The following is a 20,006-nucleotide window of genomic DNA, read 5'->3' on the forward strand; positions in this document are numbered from 1 at the left end:
GCTCTGTTGTGTATAGCAATAATAATCTGTAAAACAGACCAAAGCCTGAACAAGACAAGAATTATTTTAGGGAACATATCTTATAGCACTGGACCTCCCTCTCTTGGCACAGAGTCGTGGATCCATATTACAGACGAAGGCAGGTGCAAGAAAGAGAAGGAGCTCCTAAAAATATCCCTGAGGTTCCTTGTGAAGTCTTGAGGACCCTTGGTGTGTCCTCAGTCACTGCAGTTGTGTGTTTTAACGTTTCGGTAACTCATTTTTAGAATGTCTTTTAATATAGTAATTATTGAATCTCATAATAAACTAATAATGTATGTATTGTAATAACAGAATATCAGAGCATATAATATATTGTCACACAGTCACACCTTTTTAGATGTAAAGCTACTAATAAATGTGTTACATATTAACTGAAATACTCTTCTTTAGCACTTTATATAGCAGTAAAGCTTTCTTAAATGCCAAGTCAATTAGCGGCTCTGCTGCTTTAATTGAGATATAAAACTCGTGCCTGGCTGGTGCTGGACGCTGTCCACCACCGTCAAGTGACACATCAACAGTTTACAGAGAGGATATCTGATATATTATCAGGTAATCACTTCCCTAGACTGTGAACAATGCCCCTAGAGCTTGTTGGGTTTATCGAAGGCATCTCCTTTCAATCAGCACACTCGGCTTGAGCTAACCACATTTATGCACACACACACACACACACACACACACATACACATACAAACACAAACACAAACACGCACACGCATACGCACACACACACACACACACACACACACACACACACACACACACATGCACACACACACCAATTGACAAAGCCTGGTAACACTGTTATAGCAGCTGCTTGGGGTCCCACTCAGCCTGCAACAGGACAAAACACAGATGAGAAGAGAATAATAATAATTTCAATGAACAGCAAACATTCCCCCAGATTTCATTAATACTCTTCTGGGTATGAACAAATTAAATTACAGAGACACTCAGTAAAGAGACAAATACCACATGCTGTCTTTAAATGTGTTGCCACTGTGGTAAAACAAACGATGTGCTCATCAGGTAAGATTCATCTCCATCTTCTCCATGCATTAAATGGCTTCTGTAACATTACCATTAAGAAGCCTTTCCGTGGGAGCTGCCTGCTTGTCCATCACACCCCATATAAAGGCGTATCAAAAGTCAAATGTTTGGGAGCAACGAATCGCAGAGCAGAGCCTTAAAAAAACGCCCGGGCACCCACACACGCCCCTTCCGAAAAAGTATTGGATGTCCAAAGGAATCCAGTCACCCCCCCCTTGGAAGTACATATTTGACAGGGTACAGTCAGGCAGAGCCTGTACTCCAGCTTGGTGTTCAGTTAGGCACAGACGCTCAAGTCGCTCTCCCACTTCCTTCTTGGTTTTATTTGGATCTTTTGTTGGTGCCTAACAGAAATCAGCAGCCATGGATGCCATCAAGAAGAAGATGCAGATGCTCAAGCTCGACAAGGAGAATGCCTTGGACAGAGCTGAGCAGGCTGAGGGAGACAAGAAGGCAGCAGAGGACAGAAGCAAACAGGTCGGCTGATGTGTTTTTCTTTTGTGGAAAATCCCCAAAATCCATAGAAAAAAGCAGGAATACCAGTAGCAGTTTAAAGCAGCCGTCCTTTAAATGGATCGCCTCCTAAATACGGACTAATTACCTTCATGGATAATCCCAAATAAGGATTAAATTAACAATTTTTGGATGCTATAAATCCTCCTCAACAGTTTTGGTGATGTAAATATAGTATTATGTTGATAATGAAAAATTTAAGAGAAATATGTTTGATATTAAATTCAATAATTGCATGTTCATTTTCATATTGTGTTTAACTTTATGATGTTTTTTTATATGCATGTATAGTTAGAGGACGATATAAGAGAGTTGGAAAAGAAATTGCGCATATCTGAAGACGAAAGAGATAAAGTGTTTGAGGAGTTCCAAACTGCTGAGGAAAAGCTGCTCACCGCTGAGGAGGTCGCCACCAAGGTATCTGATCCTGACGTGCATGAGCTTCCCTAACTTTTCTTCTCTCTTCCCCCTTCTCCTTTCCTGTCCTGTCCTCTCCCGTCCTGTCCTGTGTGTCTCTGTCCGCGCTCTTGCGCCTGTGCGCGTTCACGCAACTCCACGCTGATCACCTCTGAAACTGTCTGGGCACTGAAACTCGCCTCAGCTTGAGGACGATTTGGTAGCTCTGCAGAAGAAGCTGAAGGGAACTGAGGATGAGTTGGACAAGTACTCCGAGGCTCTTAAAGACGCCCAGGAGAAACTTGAGCTGGCTGAGAAGAAAGCCGCTGATGTAAGTAAGAAAGGGGTTCACAACGGCACCATTCCTACACCACGCTTCTTCACACCTTCACTCTTCACTGGGACTGGGGCGAACGACAGTTGATGCTCATTCCTATTTGAGCATCAAAGTCCAAATGGACTTTTCATCAAATGTCCAATTATTGTTGAACTATGAGCACATGCACAATCCCGTACTTAAGTCTGCCCAAAGAAAGTCAGATTGGCTGTTTGACTGCCACTCTCCTTATTTATTTAAAATACAATGAATCAATTACTCATAGCATTGATATCCTATATTGCCTATGTGTTTTAGGCCTCATGTGTTCAGTCTGACAGGTCTTAGGCTGAATACGTGTTTTTCGGAGTGAACAGTAAATGGTGCGCAGTCGTCCAAAGAGCGCAGGGAGCAAGCGCCTGGATAAATATAGCCCACTTCTTTATATGGTCAAGATAGAGCTCATACTGCGGGCTGTGCTCTACGCTAACCACAGGGGGGAACCGCTGTCAAGAAACGAGTGTTTTTAAATATATTCCCTTCGGATAAATACAAGACAACTAAACTATGGAAACCATTTAAATTTAGGCATGTTAAAGGTCGCCACATGCTTTGGAGAATACCCAGTTTAGATCTTCAGAAACCGTTTTTTTTTTTTGTTACATCAAAGAATCCCGTGAATGCCCGAGTCAGTGTGACTGTCTGATGCAGCAGTACTTTGTTCACAAGAGTCAATCAGGGGAATCAATAGTGTGGTCTGTAAGTGGCCTCCAGGATAACCCGTTGTAAAAAAAAAAAAAAAAAACAATCCCTTAATTGGATTCCTCCAGGAAGTTAAGCCTTGGTGTGACTACTTAATCGTCGAGTGAGTTTTAGCCTGCCCTGTCATACTTGATGCTGTATTTTTTCCCTGTTGGCACATATATTGCTGTGAATTTCACTTAATATTACGATATAGAGAGGTTTAAATATGGCTGTCGTGCTCAAACGAGTTTACCTAGTACTTAGGGTTTATTGCCAGGATTTTTGTTTTCCCTTTCATATACTTGAAGGTTTTTTGTGATGTCTGCAAAGTTTAAAACGTAGTCTGTAATTACTGATTTTAGTAAAGCCTTACAGAATGGCCTGCAGTCGGTATTATGTTTAACTACCATATGTACTACTCATAGTTGACCAGCAGATGGCGCTGTGGCTCTGTTGGAAAGCTACACCGGGCTAATTACAGTGTATTGACTGGGTGTGTTCCCGTCACACACAATAATGCATTGTTACTTTGTATCAATTCAATTTCGCATGTTATTATTTTATGGGGCAATTCGGAATAACTATACAGTGTAAAACTTTGCACACGCTTTCAGATCAGTGTTAATTCATTTATATCTATTAATCTATTTTGAAATCAGTAGCACTTCCTGGACAAATGCAGGCATCACAGAGAGCGTCTCCAAGCCTGCGCACGTTCAGCTTGTCTTCACGCAGCTTTCGGCACAATCAAGGACGTCATCTCGAGCCCTGACAATTGTGCTGCAGCTCAGAGCGTAGCCTTTATTTAAAAAAAGCATAGTTGTAGAGTTAACGATGGCCGGAGCCGCATCGCTCGAGGCAGTCAAACGAAAAATCAAATTTTTGCAAGATCAGGCCGACGGTGCTGAAGAGAAAGCCGAGACATTACAGAAGGAGTTGCTTGCGGAGAGAAAAAACAGGGAACAAGTAAGCGTTTTGTTTTACCGCGCGTGCAGTCAGAGAGACAGGTGCGGCTGATTAAACACATTATTACACATCCTCCCTGTTGTAGCCTTCCCTCTCTATATTGGTGCCGCAAGATCAAAGGCGACGCTGTGATATAGCGGGATTCCTCTTGACGCACCGCGGTGTGCAAGATGAGCTTTACACGGCTCCATGCAGTGCCAGCCACCACAAAGTAGCCGAGTCCGCCGAGGGTTTGATAGTCTGCTGCTGTCGGCTAAGCGTTTATAATTGGTAACGTTAGGCCACCGATGCCCAATGCATATTACTGAAAACCCCGTGAACCGGTGCATTAGTGCGTTGCCTCGTATCCCAGTACTGTGTTTCACTTGCATCTCCTTTGATGCACTCCGCTGTTAGCGGTCCTCTTCAACCTGCTTCAGTAACTTCCGTTTATTCTGCTCTGAAGGCACGCCAACCGCAGGCTAAACATTTGAATACATCATTTGCAGCAACCAGGAAGTTACAAGTCATCTGTAGCAACATTTAAGGTTTCAGTCCGCTCTGTGAGTTTTCGCTCTTTGACTTGCCCTTATAAGGACAATACAAGTGATTTCCCCTCGTGTGAACATAGCGGCAGTTATCTAGACGGGAAATAAATCTTTCTGCAGGGGCTTATAGCAGTCTGAGCCTATCTCAGGCTTTATGTTAATCACCCGTGAGGTGTTTTTAAAGGGAGTTAAACGCATTGCTTCAGTTTATAGGTTATTAGTTACTTCACAACCTCGGATGCACTTTGGTTCGCTGCTCACTCAAGCAATAAGTCTCAAGCCTGCTGAACAGACATCATAAAGCACAAGTAATTTGTAGCGTTAGTTTGAATCATATAAGAAAGGTTTGCTCTTGCAAGTCTCTATTAGTACGTAGTGACTTTTTTCTAAATATACCAGATCATTTTTCTAATTGGTTAAATATGTGATCAGTTACATTCCATCTAAATGTCTCCTACATTTGTTAACCATCCAGGGAGTATGTATGTGCGCCATGAGAGCTGTCATATGTAGTTTAATTGTCTCACTTTGACTTGGGCCTAGTTAATGTTCTCTCAGGGGTCGAGTAATGAGGCAGGGTATTCAACCTTCTGTCATCTTGGGACCTTGTCGTTATAAATAGTCAATTAGGAGCACTGGTACAAGGAAGGCTTTTCCCAACAGGTTCCATACAGAAACAGTTTTGCACAACAGCAATTACAGTCACACACCTGGCATAAAAAAACAAAAAAAACATCCACCATTCTGTTCATTCTTTGGGCTTATGTGTACAGATGCTCAAGTGTCATTTTCAGGTTGTTTGTGAAAGACGGCGACCTCTGAACATTCTCCTCACTTGCTCCTCTTCTCTCCCTAGGCTGAGAGTGATGTCGCTTCCCTTAACAGACGCATCCAGCTGGTTGAGGAGGAGTTGGATCGCGCTCAGGAGCGTCTGGCAACTGCCCTGACCAAGCTGGAGGAGGCTGAGAAGGCTGCTGATGAGAGCGAGCGGTGGGTTCTTATGAGCCACATTGACTCAGACCTCTGATCTGGCTCTCTCGCTGCAGAGACCAGGTGGCGGGGCTGTGTTTCTGTCTCTTTGTACGGGGTACAAGCAGGGCCTCTGTGCTGCAGAGTCGGATGTCACAAAGCTCACTGTCACACAAGCTATGTCAGATAGTGCAGTCATTTCTTAACATCCCCAAATTCAGTATTTTATTTTTTCATGTCAGAAAGCAATTAGCCATATTGAAGATTTACCAGGCAACACTACTGCGTGTCCTCGGGGAGACTAAAGGCTGTCAGGTCTCCGCTCTGGATCTCTAACAAACCCTTGATATGTTTGTTCTCTCACACAGAGGCATGAAGGTCATTGAGAACAGGGCCATGAAGGATGAGGAGAAAATGGAGCTGCAGGAGATCCAGCTGAAGGAGGCCAAGCACATCGCTGAGGAGGCTGACCGCAAATATGAGGAGGCAAGATTTTCAGGCTTTGGCTGTCATCAAAAACACAGTTGCTCATTTAAATGACTTCTGCAACATCAAATGCACAGTCACTCAAGACTTCTGCAACCTCAAACAGTTACTCATTTACTGCAACCAGTAATTGGGTGACATATTTGTTACGTGTATTGATAATAGATGGATTTCCAAGATAGTTGTTTCATAATATCCTAATCTGTTGATAATATTTAACTTTTTATGTTTGTTGGTCCGATAAGGATGCATTTTACCCAATTATGACAACACTTTGGAAGTTTAAATGTCTTTCTAGTCTAACTTCTAACTTATAGTTGTTGACAAATACTATGCATTCATACACATTTAATTATGTATGTATGTATGTATGTATGTATGTATGTATGTATGTATGTATGTATGTATGTATGTATGTATGTATGTATGTATGTATGTATGTAACCACATTCTAGTTGTGTCCCAGTCATTTGTTGCGTTGTAACACTTCATTGTGCTGCACCTAAAGGTGGCCCGTAAGCTGGTCATCATTGAGGGTGACCTGGAGCGTACAGAGGAGCGCGCTGAGCTGAATGAGGGGTAAAATTCTCCACTTTTACATGCACTAAGCCTGCACTTACATTTGCACGTGCGCTGGCATTTTAACAGTTGAGCTTGGAGCACTAATACACAAAGTATAAGACTCGTATCCATTTCAACAGTGTGCCTTGTGTTGATAATGTATGTGTTCATTATTTGCATGCTCTCCGTGGTTTGAATGGTTTTGGCTTGCACACGTACGCCGCACCCATAAACAGACGGGCTCGGAGAGGGGACGATGAGGTCAGGGTTTTGGAACAAAGCATGAAATCACTAAACTCCTCAGTCACAAAGGTACTACAAACAACAACAACTAACACATATCTTTGATGAGTGGCTCCTCCAACGTCCATTCCTGCTGTTAAGTGTCCCCTCTGCTTTGCTTGCTGCGTTCGTCCTTTCCCTCTTTTATGCTCTTATACTCAGGGCAGTTAGACTCTTTCGCGTCTCTAACATGGCAGAGACTGTGCAAGAATAACACCTCACATTTAAGAGAAAGCATGATATTCAGATGCAGAAATACTTTTAACCAAATTCACGATTTGATAGCCACGCACTGCTCTTTGTGTGATTACAAGATTTACATTTTTATTCTCACAATCCTGCACTGTTAAGGCACTTTTAAGGTATATGGAGTTCCCTCCCTGTTCCATCCCTGTAGTTCTTATTTACGTTGTTTCCTCTCTCCCTCTTTCTTCCTGGTTTGTGTCCACCTGTGGTTCGGCCCATCCTCGCTCCCCTCCTTTTCCTCTACCCCCTCTTCTTATCCTTCGCAACGTCCTCCCCTCATCTAAAACACCAGCAAATGCTCTGAGCTTGAGGAAGAGTTGAAAACTGTGACCAACAACCTGAAGTCACTGGAGGCCCAGGCTGAGAAGGTAAGTGCAGCCTTCTGGCCAAGTGCATGCTGTCTAACCCTTCAGCTCCCAGTTAAACTGGGTGATTGGGGAGCAGAGGAGCCTTGCAGAGCCAAATGTCTTCACTTCAGTTGTATTTCATAATCCAGCCACATCTGTAAAAATGTATAGAATTATGTTTGTATGCACCAGGACATTCCTAGTTTGACTCCATGCCCATATGTTTTACACCCGTCATTGTTTTTGTCCCACAGTACTCCCAGAAGGAGGACAAATACGAGGAGGAGATCAAGGTCCTCACCGACAAGCTGAAGGAGGTAGAGTTTCACGAGGCCTTAATGGGGTCGCAGGCTGACTCCGGGATCATTTCTACACATCACAGGTGCTGTATCACTTTTTACGTGTTGGACTCACTCTGACATCTGTCTCTGTAACACAGGCTGAGACTCGTGCTGAGTTTGCTGAGAGATCAGTAGCCAAGCTTGAGAAGACCATTGATGACTTGGAAGGTATGATTTTTTAGTTTTTGCCTCTCACCCCTGTTTTTTTGTGGTTATTTTGAAATGGTTAAAAAAGAAAAATCTCTTTAGCCTATTATTTGCTTTGCTCTTAAACTGTATTCCTGCTTCCCTCTTAATGCCATCATGGCTCTTTTCTTTTTCTATTACGTTTAGTTTATTTGCTTTTGCCTTTTAAGGTAGGAAAGAATGGCTTTGATAAATATCAGAGATATCAGGCCTAAATGTTGACTTAGTGTTCAAGGAGTCATGTGGAGGGCAAAGGGCTGAGCGTGAAAGATTCATTAGTCCATTTCTTTATGGCGCTGAGGGCTTTCCCCTGACTTTTGTTGCACTTCCATTCTGTCATTTTCTGGTGTAACTCTGTTTTCCTCTTTTCATTTTTTTTCTGTCACCTCTTCCTATCTTGTTCTCTCTTGGCCAATATTCTGGATGCTTCACCCTTCACCTCCTTGCCATGTGCTCCTTCACCTTCACTCCCACTTCTCCCTCCCCCTGCACCCTCGGCCCACCAATAGATGAGTTGTATGCCCAGAAACTGAAGTACAAGGCCATCAGCGAGGAGCTGGACCACGCCCTCAACGACATGACTTCCATGTAATTTCCAACTTGCTGCGCCTGCTTGTTCCGCCGCCACCCTCTCTTCGCCTGCACCTCTGTTTCCCTTTACAGCAGCTACCTCACCTTAATCTCCTCCTTTGTATCTGTCCCTACACTTAAACATGGTTATGCAGCTGTGTTTTGATATAGTCTTAAAGTGTAACGTCTTCAAACTGACATTGTGGTATACAGCAATAATTACAAATCACACTTCATTAGTGTGGCTATGATACTGAATGCCCTTTGTATCAGTATCATTGATGTTTAAAGAATACTGTAAACTGGACTTGAATAATGTTATGCATTGCTGATTTTGACAGCCTATGCACTTTTTTACAGATTCATACTAATATCCAAATCCGAAATATTTTCACAAGATATTTTGACATTCTGACAATGCATGGAAGTGCACATTTTTGTTTCAATGAATTGAATTCTAACTTTAGGTTATAAGTGTTTGGTCTTTCCTCTTCTACTAACATGGTCTACTTCTGTCCAGAAGAAAGGCCCTGAGTGTTGTGAGATGCCCCGTTTGTTCAGTTGTTGCACCAGTTGAAGGTCAACTGTCACAGTTTAGTATCGCCGTAGTTGAGTCCCCAGTTTTGCTAAATTAGTAGTGTCCCCCAACATTTGGCCACGCTGTGGGTGATTGATAAATTGCACAGTATCAATCTGGTGAAGCTTGTGTACTACCAAAAAGGTCTCTATGTAAATCGGAGGGAGGAGTTGGTCCGACCTCTTGATTGTGTTTGCCAGTGTGTGCTATATCCCACAATGCACTGCCATTGTGAAGCCTGGTGTTGTCGTGCCGTGTGGTTGACTCCTGTGGTTCTGGTGTAGTGTGGTGCGCATCTCAAATCCCCGTAGGTCCCACGCCGACCCCCTGGTTCACTGTACTTCTTCTCTCCCACACAGATAAATATTTCACACCTCATCAAAGACGCTTCCTGCCGGCTGAGCGGCATCTGTCTGCTCTCTCCAGCCATCTCTCAATTTTCCCATCCCTCTCTGTCATCTTCACTTTCCTTTCCTCATGTTTTCATCCTCATGTCGAAGTTTATTGCATCCCATCACTTGTACAGACTCCTAGAATCTTTCTGCATTGTGTAAAAAATAAACGTCCTTCCTTCTATGTAAGCGATATCTCTTTACTCTGTCCTTTTTTGTCTTTTTAATTTATTTATTTTCAAGTGGCTCTAAAAAAACAAGTAGCCTTGATTTTTAAGTTATCTTTTTTTTCTGCATCTCAACAAGCCATTAGTTGAGCTTCACCCAGCTTTTCTTTGTTCTCATTCTTTTCTTCAAATATTGTTCTGTCAACCTGAGATATAAGGAATATCACGGTGGTGCCATGAGCACAGAAACCCAGAACAACTACAGGTTCTTGACTGAAAGCTGAGCCAAGTTGTTTCTCCCTTAGCATTTGAACCTGATGCATGTAAGCACTTTTCAACATGTAGTACTGTGACAAGAGGAGCTGACCAGAAAGACTTTAGAATTGTAGGGAATTAGTGTTGGATTGTAATCGGGATTGTGTTGAAGTAGACAAGTAAAGGGCGTTATGGCGGAGTACAGAACAGTATGTAAGGTTTGTTGAGCCTCATTTGGTTGCTGAAAAAAAATGAGTAAACTACTATCGGTGATTATGAGACATGGGCTTTGTATGATACAGTGTCCTGTCATATATTTGAATAAATGAACAATCACATATTTTGAGTGTTTTTATTAAGTTGTCCCCTTTAACTCCAGAACAAGAATCAGAAAGAAGCAATTTTCTGGTGTGTGTTTTTGAGATGTTATAGTACAAATAGGATTGCAGAAAAATAGGTGAGCCACATTCTTAACTAGACAGCCCACAACAAACGGGTTAATTCTCAGTTTGCATACTGATCCGCCAAATTTTAGCAGATAATAAAATGCATTTGATAGACAATGACTAAATGTCAGATACACATATAGTTTAGTATTTTTCTTTTCATATTTTGTTCCCACATTATCCAGGTTTAAAGGTTTTATATTTTAAGCTCCCATTTCACCTTTTTTTTTTTTTTTTTTTTTAACCTTTTTCAGCTCAATTTTCTCATCCTCTGTTTTCACTCTACATACAAAACTGTCTCTCCAAAAAAGAACTTCAAAACACTGTTTGCTTATGTTATTTAATGGCTATACAGATACTATCCGTGTGTTTTATAAAAATTAAAAATAACTATTGGCCTGTTCTGGACAAGGTAGGTGTCGACAGGCCTTTTCTCTTTTCCCATTTTCCTCTGACTTCCTGTCCTCTCTCTGTTTTTCTACTTGCTTTCTGACTGCAAAGATCGCCTCCACCTGCAACTTCAGACAAACCGCCTTCTCACTAACGAACTGCGCGTGGCCTTGAATGAGGACTAAATTGCGTGAATGTTTTCCGTGTTTGTTACAATTTTGTGTTTAATGTGTGTGACAATCTGATCCAGAGCAAGATCCAAAGTTCTTCCGTTTGCATTGTCCTCGTACGATGCCCGCACTGCTAGAAATCGGTGTTACTGTTAGTGGAAGTGTAGTTGAAGTTTGGTAAAAAATCAGGGATTAACTCAAAATATAATGCATAGTCTTGCATCCTAGTATTATGATATAATACAATATTTTTTTATGGATGTTTGTGTATTCATTATAACTTTGTTGTAACCTGTTTGCATGGTGGCTTGCACATCATAATATGAGCTTGTTTACATAATGTGTGTACCTTAGTGATGCCAGCTTGACTATTCATGCAGGCTAACCACTCACTTTTGCTTGCGTGTGTGAGATTATAACTTCTCCATTTGATGTTCTAACAGAGAAACTGTCACAAGCTAAGGAAGAGAACCTCGATATGCACCAGATGCTGGACCAGACTCTAATGGAACTGAATAATTTGTGAAAGCACGGTCTGACCTCACACTCACTGTGGTTTTTTTGGCTTTTTGTACATTCACCTTGCTTATCATAAACCCCTCTTCTCATACCTTGCCCATGGTGGAGATGAAACGACCAAATGCATTTCCTAATTCACCGCCCTGCCTTCAGCGGAACTTGACCAAGGAGCAAAGATAAGGGGAAGTACAGCTTAGCTATTCCCTTTGATAAAGCCTAAACTAAGAAACAATATTGTTTTTTGCAAGCCAGTTTTTTTATCTTCTAATGATGTCTGCCTTTTGCAATCCTTAAGATAGATTTTTTTTTTTTTTATAACAAGTCATTTGGCAAAGTAACATTTGTAAGATTGTTTTCTCTGGCGTTGACGCTAATCTGGTAAATTCCATTCCATCTAGATTATGCACATACAAAGTGGAGAAATGTTGCACTTAGGTGAACCTAAATTCTGAACGACAAATTATGCTTAAGACATATATGCCCTCCTCCCATGAGCTTTCCTGACAAGTGTTCGTATAAATTGGCTATGCCTGTCATCTATACTGGTGCTACTGTATTGTTAAGCAATAACAGAAATGCTAATGGGTTACGGTATATTTTTATTTTTTAAAACTATGGTTCAACATTTTTCTTGTCTATAAAGTATGCCTTTGGTCATCTGGTTGTGCATTGTTTTAGCATTGTATTAATGTAGATGTCTCAAGTGTTTATCATATCTGAAATGTACAAATTATAAAAATAAAAAGCACGTTTTGAATTTTTTTGTGTGTATGTATGTCCTTTTGTCTATGTAGAAATTATGTGAATTAATAGACTTTATGTATTTTTGGGTGATTGAATCAAACCTAATGCAATGCCAAGAAAAAGAAAACGTTCTATTCAGCAGACAAAAAAAAATAAGGTTGGGTTAAAGTTAAGGATGTATGGGTAAGGCTTGGAAAGGGTTGGAACATTTCTGGGAGGTTTTTTTGACTCATGTTTAACATGGGCAGACCATATTAGGAAAAATGCAAGTAATAAATGTGATTGGATGTGTGACTGTTAGGGAATGGGAAATGCTGCTGTTTTAAAAGACTCAACTGATGGGAAACTATTGGGCTAATTTATAAGAACACAAAGGGAGGGTCACTGGCGCATTGTGGGTATGTGGATTACACAGCCAAAAGAATGCATTGTCCGTGCAGGATTCTGTTTTTGTGATAATTTATTGTAACTAAACAAAAAAGAACAAAGGAACTCCGCATGCTGTCTCTCCTGTGCTTTTAAAAAAAAATCATAGGCCAACCCAGGGTGCATCGTGGTCCTGTACTCGCCAACTCCTAAATATAAATCTATAGGTGCCCGTAGTTACCAAATTAATAAACCAATACACAATCTAACAACTATACAAATGATTAAACTAAACTAAAAACTGTCAAAATAAAAAACTATCTTAATACATAAAAAAAAACGAACCTAAATAAGCAAACAAGGAGAATATTTAAACGAAACTACTCATGAATAAAATAACTTAATATCCAATACATAGCTCCTACAATAAGTTGACGTGTGTGTGTGTGTGTGTGTGTGTGTGTGTGTGTGTGTGTGTGTGTGTGTGTGTGTGTGTGTGTGTGTGTGTGTGTGTGTGTGTGTGTGTGTGTGTGTGTGTGTGTGTGGTGATACATTCAAAGTGTGTCGTCGGATCCAGACGGTGGCGGTAACGCACCAATAAACTGGAAGCCAGCCGCAGCTCGAGCAGAAGAAGAAGAAGAAGAAGAAGAAGAAGCTGAGGATGTTGCTGAATTTTCTACTCGACAGTTCATGGCAGGAAGGCGACATTGTAATCTCAGTGCAGATTATTATTTAGTTTGCAATTAAACAGCAATGTCGTTAGATCCGCATTTGAGAGAGTTCGTCCACAAGCGACTGACTGCTGCTGCTGATGAAATATTCGTAGTTTTTCAAAAAGCCATCGTCGAGTACGAGGAAGAGATTCGTCGTCAGAGGAGACTGCTGGACATCGTTTGTAAGCCTGACGTGAAGTTACACAGGATAGGTGCGTAAAACGTCATTGTCTTCATAAAAGCTAACCGGTGGACTCATAGGATCCTCATGCATTCAAGCAGGGGTCTCAAACTGGCAACCCGCGGGCCATTTGCGGCCCCGCTCCTTAAGGCCCGCTACATCATCGGCTCGTTAGAAAGAGCTAGCCAGGGATCCAGACGATTTTAGGCTGCCTTCAAAATATAGCTACACAGGAAGTCACAGAAAAAATGACTTCCGTTTAGTTCCAAACTTTAGGCTTCTTGTTGCCATATCACGTTTGGATTTATTCATGTGTTTATAGAAATGTGTGTGTGTAGCTGCATCCTTTGTCCTCTTTATGTCAGCTTGTGACATACTGTACTACTGGTTTTGATGTGTTATATAAATAAGATTTTGTAATATCAACCACACTATGGTTTTAGATTAAACATGAGACTAATAGTCAACAATTGAGTGTTAAGTGTTACAACTACACATAAGATTTCTAAAAAAATTCCGGGATCCCCCACTTGTCACGACCCGGCTCTTTAGGCCGTGACAAAGACGGGAGACACACAGGGTTTTGAACAAAGAGCAAACGTGTATTGGCCACGCAGTCAGGGACTGGAGCCAAGTTATCCCAATCAGGGTGATTAGCTCCTGCAAGACACACCCACACACATGAAAGCACACACACGCACCAGCCCCTGCCACAAGCTAGAGGCCTATCACAATAACCTCTTCCTTTTGTCTTCAGAGCTCCCACAGCAGGATATCTGTAATGGGGAGCTACTGTCAGGCCAGCAGGAGCAGCTCCGTGACCCAGAGCTCCGTGTTCGGGACACAGAGGACACAGAGCCTCCGCAGATTAAAGCGGAGCAGGGGGAACATTGCACTAGTGCATTCTGTCAAGGGGAGGAGCTTCTCTATGACCAGCAGCAGCAGCAGCAGCAGCTCCATATCCGGGAACCAGAGCTATGTGTTTGGGACCCAGAGCCTCCACAGATTAAACTGGAACAGGGGGAACATTGCACCAGTAAGTTCTGTATGGGGGAGGAGCTTTGCTATGACCAACAGCAGCAGCAGCTCCGTGTTCGGGACCCAAAACTACGTGTTCAGGACCAAGAGCTACGTGTTGAGGACCCAGACCCTCTGCAGATTAAAGCGGAGCAGGAGGAACTGTGCACCAGTGAGGAGGGAGTGCTTATACTGAAGCCGGAGACTGATGCCTTTATGTTTCCTACACATGAGGAACGGTACCACAGTGAAGATCAGACACTGAACTCTCACAACTCGCATGAAGCCGAGAGCCAAGATCTGGAAAGAAGCGAGCATGGGGACTCTGGAGCCACTGGTGCAGAGCCAAAACAACATTTTCGGCATCACGAAAGCCAAATTGACAGTTACAATGTATGTTATCCTTCCATGTCAACTATTCACTGTTTTACTCACACAGGCAAAAATGTTTTCAAATGTGACGTATGTGAGAAAATGTTTCAACGTAATTCAGATCTACAGAGACACAGGGCAATACACTCTGATGAGAAGCCGTATTCATGTGAAATATGTGGGAAAAAATTTAGATCTAGTAATCACTTGACAGTCCACATGAGGACGCACACAGACGAGAGGCCGTATCTTTGTATGACCTGTGGAAAAACGTTCCGTGCAGGTTCAGCGTTGAACAGACATAAAGTAATCCACACAGGCGAGAAGCCATATATTTGTATCGCATGTGGGAGAGCCTTTAGACTTGGCGAACACTTGAGAAGCCACATGAGAACCCACACAGACGAGAAACTATACCTCTGCAAGACCTGTGGGAAAAGATTCAAATTCTTGACATCATTTAAAAAACACGTTAGAAACCATACAAGTGAAGAGCTGTATCTTTACCAGACCTGAGACAAAAGATTCAGTGATATTTCAGCATTGAAAAGACACATGGAATCGGACACAAGGGAGAAGTCTTATACTTGCAAAATATGTTGGCGAGCTTTTAGTTCCTTGAAAAGCCACATCCCTAAATTGTGAAGAGCCATCATTGGGAGTTAGTGCGTCATGTCACATTTCAACCGTTCGAACGTCTAATTTCTTCTCATTACTCTTCTTTTCGTTCTGGGTTTTGACTCCCTGTAACTAGACATCTTCTTCCTTTCATTTATATATTTTTCAAAATCCCCCACTCAGGGAAGACGTTATCTTCCATCTGTCTTTCGTTTTGTGCTCACATGGTAAAATTGGACCTGCTCAGCAGAGAAAAGGGCCATTTGATTCCAAGTTGACAGTGTGCATTCAAACTGGGTATTAAGCAGTATAAAAGCTAATTGAAGAAAATGGGAGTCAAACTGGAAATGTGAAATAGTTACTTTTTATTAAATTGTGTAATACAAAAATTATAATAAAAAAAATTGAAACGCGCTGCTGTTTGTAAACTGACACTAAACCTGAAGGGTTTTGTGTGACCTGATGTGTGGAATTAGATCAGTTACACTTTGGTGTGTAGGAGGGTACAAACTCTTGAACCCGGTGTGCTGTATTTTATCCCCTGAAGACGGCTAAGGGCTTTTTTTGTGCTGCAGGCAGAACCATTGAGCATAGTTTATTTTTGAAATATACCTCTTCTCTCTTTGCACACAACTTAATCACATTTCAAATTTTGCCACTGTTTATTTAAAAGTTAATACAGTATTTAAAGGTTAATTTTACACCCAAAAGGCAGACAACATTCTATTAATGTGTTATTCTATTTAACATTTTACATTAATTTACAGATTTTATACCCTTTTGAGCATGTAAGAAACATCATGAAATCCAATTCAATACCATGAACACATTCATAAATTGTCAATAACAAATAGAAAGTAGTATCAGTAGGAATATGTGTTTTATTCAGTCAATCATTACAATACGAGTAAAGCTGCAATCTAATAAACAAAACAGAAAGACTGGAATGGTACAGATAAAAGCAGAATGCTTATATATTCCTATCCTAAATTATTATTAATTAATTAGGAGAGCGAAAGAGAGAATATGATGGAAATGCAGGAATATGTTATGGCTGCTTGTGCAGACAATGTAAAACATGGAGGATAAAATACAGGTTAATGTGGTATATGTGGTATTTTATTTTGTGTGTGTGAATTGTTTTGTTTTTTTGGGATGGGGGCGGGGAAAAGATTTCAGGTATTTCTGTCTGATCCACACTCCGCGGCAGAAGGGGGCGCTGATGCACCAGTAAGGACGCCAACCGCCGTAAAACCACAAGAAGAACAAGAACAACATCAACAAGAGTCATCAGGTATCGCGAAAACAAGAGAAGCCGCTTATTCAACAATGTCACGATTGTTTTTGCCAAATCGTTTTTGTGCCAAATGTACCCTCATAACAGCGCGCGGGCCTCCTGTGTTGACACCGCGAGGCGGCGCGCGCGCCAAGCAGCTGTTCGATAAGCCGAGTGCTTTCACCCAGCAGCACATACGATGCGTCGCAGGGTCAAACACAGCGTTTACATACAGGTCAAAGTCCAGAATCTGGATATGTGGGGTGGCTGTGGGGATTGCTATAGCTGTCGGACTGAAATACCGCGATGACACAGCCAGCAGTTCCTGTGATGATGATGATCAAGTAGAAGAAGCGCAGAGGACGGATCGATACAGCGATGCCATTAAAGTTAGCAGGGACCTTGTGGAGAGGATAAAGGTAAGCGTTCAGGTAGGCCTATACGAACTGCTGGCTTTCAGAGCCCTTTCCTTTCTCCGTATAGTCCCCACCGAACCTCAGTGACACCTGCATCACGTGTGTGTGTGTGTGTGTGTGTGTGTGTGTGTGTGTGTGTGTGTGTGTGTGTGTGTGTGTGCGTGTGCGCGTGCTCTCTTGTCATTCAGACCGAGGTCGGGGCTCCTGGGCTGGTGGTCGGGGTCTCTGTGGACGGTGCGGAGGTCTGGAGTGAAGGTTGGTGCTTACAACGTCAGCCAAATACATTGTTAACAAACAACAAGGCTTTTAAACCTGAGCTCTGTCAGCCTATAGGAACACAAGTGATCACTAACAGTTGTCAACTCAAGTGTTTTTTTACTAATGTATAAAAACAATTCATTGACAGTGGGTTTTCACAATCCATGGTTTTACAATTTGCAATATATGGAACCTTCTAAAAACACATATGTGATCCATTTCAAATGTTTCACGTCATTTAGGGATCGGTTATGCTGATTTAGAGAACCGCGTTCCGTGCAGCCCAGAAACAGTGATGCGGATCGCCAGCATCAGTAAACCGCTCACATCTGCAGCGGCTGCACGTCTCTGTGAGGAGGGGAAACTAGAACTTGATGTCCCGGTCCAGAAATATGTCCCAGAATTTCCCCAGAAACAATTTAATGGACAGGATGTAAGTTTAATGAACAAAACGTCAGAGTTTTCTTCTCATCCGGGATAATCTTCTACTGTTCAGCTCACATGCACATCACTCATTGCAGGTCACAATAACGCCTCGTCTGATTCTGTCCCATCTGAGTGGTATACGACATTATGAGAAGGATGCCAAGAAAGTGAAGGAGTTCAAGGAGAAAGCTAAACGTCTCCTTAAGCCAGCACAGACAGCAGATGAAAAGAGCTCATCTGAAAACAAAGACAAACCTGCGACAGAACAAAACACCAAAAGCAAAGAAGCCACTCAGGAGAAGAAAAAGGAGTTTGAGCATGAGGAATACTACTTGAAGGACAACTTTGAAAGTGTCACTGAGGCCTTGGACCTCTTCAAGGACGACCCACTCATTTTTAAACCTGGTAAATCACATATCTGCTTGCTAAATCATTCAAATATGATACAACGCCAATGAATTGATGAGTAAGATTTCATTTTTTTCACTTTGTGCAGGCACGACTTTTCTGTACTCCACCCACGCCTTTACCCTGCTTAGTGCCGCGATGGAGCAGGCTGCCGGACAGCGCTTCCTGGATGTTATGATGAACATGTTCCATGAGCTGGGAATGCTTAATACTGTGCCCGATGAGAATGACCCTATTATTTACCACCGCTCCAGGTAATGTATGATAAAATTAATGTCAAGCAATGTCCAATTTGCTGTGACGGAGTGTCACAAATGAGTACATGATGAGTGCATCGACTCGTTCCGATACCCGCGCCAGCATTTTAGGGTGTACCTGATGCAGTCACGATTCTGGTATCGGAAACAACTCTAGAAATGTATCAGATTCATCATTTTGTTGAGATGTGTTATTTCTTTGAGGATGTTTAGATACTCATGTATGTTTTGTTCCTGGAGTGCACAACGTGATTAAAAAAAACTCAAATTGCTGATGCTTCTCCACAGATATTACCATCTCAACAAGAGGGGACGTGTCGTGAACTGCCCATATGTAGACAACTCCTACAAGTGGGCAGGAGGCGGCTTCCTCTCCACGGTGGGTGACCTGCTGCTGTTCGGTCACGCGCTGCTCTACAGCTACCAGGTGGCCCACCTGCAGGACACTGAGGGCTTCCTCCCTGGCTTTCTCAAACCCCAGACGGCCATAGATCTTTGGTCACCAGTTGACAGGACAGAGGCGAGCTGGGACAAGGACGGACTGTATGCCCAAGGCTGGCTGGTAGTGGAGAAACTACAGAAATATGGGCATTGCATGAAGCGTAGACACTATGTGTCACACACAGGAGGCGCTGTGGGGGCTAGCAGTGTCCTCCTGGTGTTACCCAGTGAGGAGATAGATGAGGATCAAGGACAGACGCCCTTCCTCCCACAGGGAGTGGTGGTCACCATCATCACTAACATGCAGTCAGTTGGACTCAACAGCACAGCACTGAAAATAGCACATGAGTTTGACAAAGCCAGAAGCCTGTAAGAGGAAGTTGTTTACAGAAGAGTGAGTTTTATATTTTACTGAGAAGTATTTCAGATGAACCATGAATCCATGAAAATTGTGATAAAGCTATTTGTAAAGTGAATTCAACTTGTTTTCCGTTGCAACACTTACATTCTGGCACTAGGTGGAGGCAATTTACCACAAAGAAGCCGCTGACTTCTGGCATCAGTGACTTCATGCATCTCCAACTTAAAAAAAAAATTGAACACAACAATATTGTAATGCACACATGTAATAGCAATTTTGTATTTGAGAGTAATAAAACATTCTATATACAATGTAAAGAGGTTGGTTGCTTTTTAAAGCAGCAAGGTACACCTTCAAGTCTCTTTATTATGCAGTGACTCTTAGGGCCCACCCTGAACAGATATTTCCTCATAGCAACATGACATGCTTTTGAGAAAACCCTGCTGTGTGTTGACCTAATACTACGGTTTTATAAATAATCAATAGGGTGCCATTTTAACAATGGATTCTTTGCTTAACCAACTTTACTTGCTTGCTTGTGGTTCCTTCAACCGCAAGCACAATCTGGACATTGTCTTTTAATCAAACAAGAACAATTCCGAAGATATTTCAGGAAATAGAGGTTCTAGCAGTATCCTTTATTAATCCACTTGGGGTAGTTCTTCTCTGCATTTGACCCATCTTTGCTTAA

At 42.1% G+C, this 20,006-nt stretch overlaps 3 protein-coding genes across 4 annotated transcripts; all 3 read left to right on the forward strand.

Annotated features, from left to right (window-relative positions):
• The first annotated feature begins 1,345 nt into the window (after nt 1-1,345).
• tpm1 (tropomyosin 1 (alpha)) lies at nt 1,346-9,707 on the forward strand. The gene is made up of 10 exons (XM_068602926.1): nt 1,346-1,572; nt 2,210-2,335; nt 5,414-5,547; nt 5,895-6,012; nt 6,521-6,591; nt 7,394-7,469; nt 7,703-7,765; nt 7,888-7,957; nt 8,485-8,563; nt 9,482-9,707. The coding sequence occupies exons 1-10, from the start codon at nt 1,459-1,461 to the stop codon at nt 9,483-9,485; spliced, it is 855 nt and encodes a 284-aa protein (XP_068459027.1). The 5' UTR covers nt 1,346-1,458; the 3' UTR covers nt 9,486-9,707.
• Nucleotides 9,708-13,229: 3,522 nt separating this feature from the next.
• LOC137804166 (zinc finger protein 679-like) lies at nt 13,230-15,818 on the forward strand. Its single transcript, XM_068603226.1, has 2 exons — nt 13,230-13,496; nt 14,223-15,818. The coding sequence occupies exons 1-2, from the start codon at nt 13,325-13,327 to the stop codon at nt 15,368-15,370; spliced, it is 1,320 nt and encodes a 439-aa protein (XP_068459327.1). The 5' UTR covers nt 13,230-13,324; the 3' UTR covers nt 15,371-15,818.
• A 905-nt stretch (nt 15,819-16,723) lies between these two features.
• Nucleotides 16,724-19,596, forward strand: lactb (lactamase, beta). 2 transcript variants are annotated; one of them, XM_068603320.1, is made up of 6 exons: nt 16,724-17,179; nt 17,353-17,419; nt 17,665-17,855; nt 17,944-18,253; nt 18,345-18,510; nt 18,802-19,596. In XM_068603320.1, exons 1-6 carry the CDS (start codon nt 16,802-16,804, stop codon nt 19,325-19,327), a joined length of 1,638 nt encoding a protein of 545 aa, XP_068459421.1. In that variant the 5' UTR covers nt 16,724-16,801; the 3' UTR covers nt 19,328-19,596. The 2 variants fall into 2 exon arrangements, with proteins under 2 accessions (XP_068459421.1, XP_068459420.1); XM_068603319.1 differs by having other exon boundaries at nt 16,748-17,167.
• Nucleotides 19,597-20,006: the final 410 nt, after the last annotated feature.

This window comes from Clinocottus analis, unplaced genomic scaffold (genome assembly GCF_023055335.1).
Source record: "Clinocottus analis isolate CAN_PGR_092001 unplaced genomic scaffold, fCliAna1.0.p SCAF_6, whole genome shotgun sequence".
Taxonomy (NCBI): domain Eukaryota; kingdom Metazoa; phylum Chordata; class Actinopteri; order Perciformes; family Cottidae; genus Clinocottus; species Clinocottus analis.

What these genes read in the sequence shown, in the direction of transcription:
- tpm1 (XM_068602926.1), top strand. Translation starts at nt 1,459, where the DNA reads ATGGATGCCATCAAGAAGAAGATGCAGATGCTCAAGCTCGACAAGGAG. An exon ending in CAGAGGACAGAAGCAAACAG is followed by an intron (nt 1,573 to 2,209) that starts GTCGGCTGATGT and finishes AACTCGCCTCAG; the next exon opens with CTTGAGGACGATTTGGTAGC. An exon ending in TGGAGGCCCAGGCTGAGAAG is followed by an intron (nt 7,470 to 7,702) that starts GTAAGTGCAGCC and finishes TTTGTCCCACAG; the next exon opens with TACTCCCAGAAGGAGGACAA.
- LOC137804166 (XM_068603226.1), top strand. Translation starts at nt 13,325, where the DNA reads ATGTCGTTAGATCCGCATTTGAGAGAGTTCGTCCACAAGCGACTGACT. An exon ending in CGTGAAGTTACACAGGATAG is followed by an intron (nt 13,497 to 14,222) that starts GTGCGTAAAACG and finishes TTTTGTCTTCAG; the next exon opens with AGCTCCCACAGCAGGATATC.
- lactb (XM_068603320.1), top strand. Translation starts at nt 16,802, where the DNA reads ATGTCACGATTGTTTTTGCCAAATCGTTTTTGTGCCAAATGTACCCTC. An exon ending in AACAATTTAATGGACAGGAT is followed by an intron (nt 17,856 to 17,943) that starts GTAAGTTTAATG and finishes CACTCATTGCAG; the next exon opens with GTCACAATAACGCCTCGTCT. An exon ending in ATTATTTACCACCGCTCCAG is followed by an intron (nt 18,511 to 18,801) that starts GTAATGTATGAT and finishes GCTTCTCCACAG; the next exon opens with ATATTACCATCTCAACAAGA.